Here is a 6,379-nt window from a genome sequence, read left to right as displayed (position 1 = left end):
CACTTTCCCTGCTGAAGAAAACAGCTTAAATCAGCCTAAGCTGGTTGGCTGGTTTTAGCTGGTCAACAAGGCTGGTTTTAGAGGGGTTTTGGCCACTTTCAGGCTGGTTTTAGCTGGTCAGGCTGGAAAATGACTAGCTAAAACCAGTTTGAACAGCCTGGTTTAAGCTGGACAAAGCTGGTTTTGGATAGGCTCCCAGCCTGGCTAGGCTGGTCAAGCTGGTTTCAGCTGGTCATCTCCCAGCCTGTCCAGCTAAGACCAGCCTAAAAATGGCCAAAACTCCTCTAAAACCAGCCTGATCGACCAGCTAAAACCAGCCAACCAGCTTGGCTGTTTTAAGCTGTTTTTTTCAGTAGGGTTGTTAAACTAGTTGAATTTTCAACATCAAAAGTGAACAGAGCAGATCAACATCCCAATGCAGTTCACCACAATACAATACAGAAACTGTTCATTAACAAGTAGGCTGTTATTATTGCAGTGTGTGTTGATTAATAGCTGACACGGTGGCTCAGATGGTCCAGTTTGTGTTTCTGTGTGGAGTTTGCATGTTCTCCCAGTGTTGGCGTGGGTTTCCTCCGGGTGCTCCGGTTTCCCCCACAGTCCAAACACATGCGCAATAGGGGAATTGATGAACTAAATTGGCCGTAGTGTATGAGTGTGTGTGTGTGGGTTAATGAGTGTGTATGGGTGTTTCCCAGTACTGGGATGCAGATGGCAAAACATATGCTGGATAAGTTGGCGGTTCATTCCGCTGTGGTGACCCCTGATGAATAAAGGGACTAGGCTGAAGGGAAATTAATGAATGAATGTGGATTATTTTGAATAATGATGTGGGTAATGTGACAATGGTAAATGAAAAGAATGAGATCACTTTTTTAAGTAATGTCAGGTTATATCTGGTAATTATAGTCTGCTGTACTGACATGCCCGCTCACACCCAAGAACACTAAGTATTTTAAGCTACTGAGGACAGCATTTACATACAATCATTATATTAACACATTAAAATGCTGTGTTCAGGGTGTGAATGAGGCCATTATTGTGCTTATTGTGTATGTGCTCTGAAAATACATATATTTTAAAATACGGTCATTTGTTACAGCAATTTTTAAGTCTTTCTCTAAATCAATTTGATGTCAAAATCTTGTTGTTAATTGGACATCCACGCATTGATGCCCCTATTTGACCACCAATATAACAATACAAAAAGTATTATAATAAAAAAATATATTATCTAAAAGCTTTGGCTCCATCTAGTGTCTGAATAATGCGCAGGTTAGTGTATACTCCATCAGTTGTTTCTGTTAGCTTTGTGTTTTTGACTGTTTGGCGCCATCTGGTGTCTGAATAATGCGCAGGTTAGTGTATACTCCATCAGCTGTTTCTGTTAGCTTTGTGTTTTTGACTGTTTGGCGCCATCTAGTGTCTGAATAATGCGCAGGTTAGTGTATACTCCATCAGCTGTTTCTGTTAGCTTTGTGTTTTTGACTGTTTGGCGCCATCTAGTGTCTGAATAATGTGCAGGTTAGTGTATACTCCATCAGCTGTTTCTGTTATCTTTGTGTTTTTGACTGTTTGGCGCCATCTAGTGTCTGAATAATGTGCAGGTTAGTGTATACTCCATCAGCTGTTTCTGTTATCTTTGTGTTTTTGACTGTTTGGCGCCATCTAGTGTCTGAATAATGTGCAGGTTAGTGTATACTCCATCAGCTGTTTCTGTTATCTTTGTGTTTTTGACTGTTTGGCGCCATCTAGTGTCTGAATAATGCGCAGGTTAGTGTATACTCCATCAGCTGTTTTCATTTCAGTCAGCTTTGCGTTTAATTAAAGTATTAACAAACTATTACGACTCAGAACAATGTTTTGTGTCTAGTCTTTTTGTTTTGTGGTTGGTATCCATATAATAAGCAGAATAAAGTACATCCAGGACTGTTGATTTCACAGAATAAATCTTTCAGTCTTATACTTCAGGTCTTTGCCTAGCAAATTTTGTACTCGAATTGTTCATCCTTAGTAATGACTTAACTAACATTAACTAATGGAACCTTATTGTAAAGTTGTAATATTTAATCAATATTATGGGTATTAATATACCGTGTTCAGCAATAATAATTGAACTCTGTATATAAAAATTTGTTTTCTCAATTCAATTAAATTCAAGTTTATTTTTATAGCGCTTTTAACAATAACTTTTGTTTTAAAGCAGCTTTACAAAAGGCGCACATTATTGCAATTGACTACTAATTAGCTAATTAGCTAGTAACATAGCTTTTAACAGTTAAAGTTGTTATGCAGGTGATATCTATATGTACAATGTTTTTGTTGATGTTCTTTAAGATTTTAAATAGTTAAAGAACTAATGCCCTTTTCTATTGCACATCCAGCCCTGTCCGCCGCACACCACACCCTGAACACATTTTGTTTTCCTGACGTGTGAGCTGTGAAGTCTGTACCCGCGGGCCGTGTTTTCTGCACACAGACATGTACTGACTGCTCTAGACTGGGTGTGGAAGCGAAGAAAACAAAAAACGTTGCTGTCAGGATGATCTGTAATGCTTCTCTTCAACACTCACTCTTTGTCATGGTTACAAATAATGACAGAACAACCAACAAATGAAGGAAATAATGCAACACAAGCAGACTGCAAGCATAAGAGGAGGAATGATGTATCAGACTTTATTAGTTTATCTTTTTTTATTTTATTTTTTAAGTGAATGTGTGTGTTTTTACAGTATTTTTCATCGTCAATGTTTAAAGGCAGAAGCTCATTTTATTTATTCATATCAATTTGTGTTCTTATTTATTTTGTTGGTCTTTTCGTTTGTGTTGTCACTACAGTCGCTCATGCAATTATTTAAACAACAATACAGTAAAAACTTACTGTAAAGCAAGACTGTCTATTGAAAAGTCAGTTTAAAAGTATTGTGCTGTACTTTTACATGACATTTGTAATTATTAATTTGGACTGTACTCGTAAATTTACAGTCTTACTGGCAACAATAATTGGCAGTAAGTTACTGTAAATTTACAGTAAATTGTAACTATTAATTTGCACTATGCTTGTAAATTTACAGTCTTACTGATAACCAAAATGTCCAGTTAGTTACTGTAAATGTCTCTTGTAATTAGTGCTTGTAAATTTACACTCTTATTTTCAACCAAAATTTATAGCAAGTTACTGTAAATTTTACAGTAAATTTTAATTGTTAATTTGCATGTTGCTTGTAAATTTACAGTCTTACTGGGAACCAAAATTGTCAGTAAGTTACTGTAGATTTTACAGTAAACTGTAATTAGTGCTTGTAAATTTACAGTCTTACAGGAAACAACAACTGCCAGTAAGTTACTACAAATTTTACAGTAAATCCTTAATCCTTAATTTACGTGTTGATTGTAAATTTACTGTCTTACAGTAAATTTTACTGTAAATGTAAATTTACATCTTTCTGGCCATCTTAGTTGCCAATAAGTTACAGTAAATATTACAGTATATTGTAATTTGCACCGTGCTTTATGCACCGTGCTAAATTTAAGTTACTGTAAATGTTACCAAAAATTGTCATTATTAACTCTTGCCGACTATACAGTCTTTCAGTCTTACCTGTAAATTTTACTGTAAACTGTAATTAGCGCTTGTAAATTTGCAGTCTTCTCAACCAAAATTGCCAGTAATTTACTGTAAATTTTACCATAAATTGTTGTCATTAACTTGTTCTGTGCTTGTAAATTTATAGTCTTACTGACAACCAAAATTGTTCGAAAATTACTTTAAACTTTACAGTAAAATGTAAATATTAATTTGCACTGCACTTGTAAATTTACATTCTTCTCAACCAAAATTGCCAGTAAGTTACTGTAAATTTTACCATAAATTGTCATTATTAATTTGTACTACCAAAATTGCCAGTTTTTTACTGTAAATATTACCATCAATTCTAATAATGAATTTGCACTGCGCTTGTAAATTTATGTTTACTGTAAATTTTACAGTAAATTTAATTATTATTTTGCCTTGTGCTTGTAAATGTACAGGCTCACTGGAAACCAAAATTGCCAGTAAAAGTGTAAATGTTCTAGTATATTTTTTAACAGTGCAGTGTGTATGCCTGTCCTCCTCTCCTGCATACCTGAGCATGACTCAGTTTCCTGGTTCATCTGCGGTAACGTGTGCAGTTCTGATTCATGTATGAGCCTTTGTCTGGGCGTTTCACTCTGTCTCTCCTTAAGAAGACCAAAGCTGAGCTCCAGTGCACACTTATTTCACAGCAACAAACAGAGAGGAATGTCAGAGTCTATGGCATGGAGGACAGCCGTATTGAGGGCCCTTATTTCTGGGACCCTATTTCTTCTGGTGTCTGCAGGACCCCGTCCAGAACACAGAAGCCCACAGAGAGAAGAAGCCGAGTGGATTCAGAGAGCTCAGCTAAATGATGCTCAGAGAGTTCAGTTTCCTTCACTTCACGACACACAGCAGGTACAGATTCCCACGCTGGAGGATGGACAGGTAACATGAACTATTGGTCACTTTTTGATATTAATAGACCATATGCTGTACAAATAAAAACTGTAATGAGAAATATTTTGTGTTTTCACTTAATTTCTGCTGGTGAACTGCATTATGGGATGTTGATCTCTGCTCTGTCCACTTTTGATGTTTAAAATTAAACTCTACAGTTTAACAAAGTGACTTACTGACATTTTAGTCGCTTAAAATAATAATATAATTAATAAGAAACAATACAGAGAGAGAAATAAGTCTGTAAAATAACAGAAAATGTGCTGCAATTTATTACAAGGTGTTTGTAGCGTGATATACAACACCAACCCAGACAATACAGCACTGCAGACTATCAAATATGACAATAAAAGCCTCTTTTTACAACTTTTTAGGGTTAAAAGATGTTGAGAAGAAAGATCAAGAACCCATAATGCAATTAAAAAGCTGAAATAGATACACCACGAGTCACAAAATATAAAAAACTGCTAATTTACAGATATTTTTACAGCATATTTAAAATACTTCATCAGTTTCTTTTAGTTTTTTGTGCATGTTTTGATCATGTTTGCCGTATTAAAGCTTTAAAGCGACTTTTAATGCTTATTTTAACACTATATGTGTGTTTCCGTCATATGAAGGATGTTCTGCTGGCCGTTATCTAGCCTAGACACATTATAAAATGGCACTAAAGAGCCTATAATCTTTTGAGAGACACTTTATATTATGTAAGGCGGTATTTTTACCCAGATTTACCTCATTTGTTCAGTATATTTAAAATGCTTTATGAATTTAGTTGAGTTTTTCATGCATTTTTTCTTTCCCTTTTGCTGTTTTAAAGCTTTGAAGTGACTTTTAATGTTTATTTCAACACTATATATTTGTGTTTCTGTCGTATCAGAGACGTTCATCATCAAGACACAGTTTAAAATGTTACTAAGAGCCTATAATCTTTTGGGAGACCATATATGTAATGCAAGATAATGTTTTTTTACCCAGATTTACCTCAATTATTCAACACATTTAAAATGCTTTATCAATTTAGTTGAGTTTTTTGTGTATGTTTCCTTCACTTTTGCTGTTTTAAAGCTTTGAAGTGACTATTTAATGTTTATTTTAAGACTATACATGTGTTTCTCTCATATCAGAGATGTTTATTATTTAGACACATATTAAAATGTTACTCAAGAGCCTAAAATCTTTTGGGAGAGCGCATATTTGTTTTGCAAGATAGTGTTTTTAGCCAGATTTACCTCAGTTATTTAGTATGTTTAAAATGTTTTGCTAATTTAGTTGTGCTTTTCATGTGTTTTATTTCACTTCAGCTGTTCTAAAGCTTTGGAGTGATTTTTGATGTGTATTTTAACACTATACTATATTTGTTTTGTTGTTTATTTTGGCCTTACCCTCTCATAATGATTTTGGTTAGGAGAATTTTCATTTAAGTATCTCTTTGTTTTTGTTTACCCTGTCTGGAAATGTAAAAATATATTGAACTTTGTTAAACAGTGAATAAAAGATAATATTTTTCTTTTGAAATCTCGTTTCAGAGTTTTTTTGTCATTATTATATCTGAAGTGAAAGTATGCTGGGATAGAGAAAAAGCAGATTCTCCACGCACATTATTAAATATTAATTTATTATTAATTCGATCCAATTAAAATTTGAATTTATTTTATCCTAATTAATTATTTATTTATTTATTTTTTGTTACTTTTGTCTCCGTACCCCTAGAAAAGGGACTAAAATGTAACAATGTGTATTTCTCTTGTATCAGAGATGTCCTGCTGGTCATTATCTGGACAGGAGTGGTCTGTTTCCTCGCTGTGTTCCCTGCTCCTGTAACGGACACTCAAATGAGTGCGAGGAAAACACCGGACGATG

At 34.5% G+C, this 6,379-nt stretch overlaps 1 protein-coding gene across 2 annotated transcripts in view; it reads left to right on the top strand.

Annotated features, from left to right (window-relative positions):
- The first annotated feature begins 4,251 nt into the window (after positions 1–4,251).
- Positions 4,252–6,379, top strand: part of si:ch211-241e1.3 — a 41,081-nt gene continuing 38,953 nt past the window's right edge. For both annotated transcript variants that reach the window (XR_012389947.1, XM_690939.10), the window contains exons 1-2: positions 4,252–4,504; positions 6,273–6,379. The exon at positions 6,273–6,379 is cut by the window's right edge and continues 4 nt beyond it. Coding sequence is in view for 1 of the 2 variants with exons in the window: in XM_690939.10 (XP_696031.7) it covers positions 4,283–4,504; positions 6,273–6,379 (329 nt within the window). In the remaining variant the exon portion in view is untranslated. The remainder of the gene's footprint in view (positions 4,505–6,272) is intronic.

The sequence above is a fragment of the Danio rerio genome, chromosome 2 (assembly GCF_049306965.1).
Source record: "Danio rerio strain Tuebingen ecotype United States chromosome 2, GRCz12tu, whole genome shotgun sequence".
NCBI lineage: Eukaryota > Metazoa > Chordata > Actinopteri > Cypriniformes > Danionidae > Danio > Danio rerio.
Note: the sequence above shows the minus strand (reverse complement) of the source record. Positions and strands in the feature narration are given on the sequence as shown.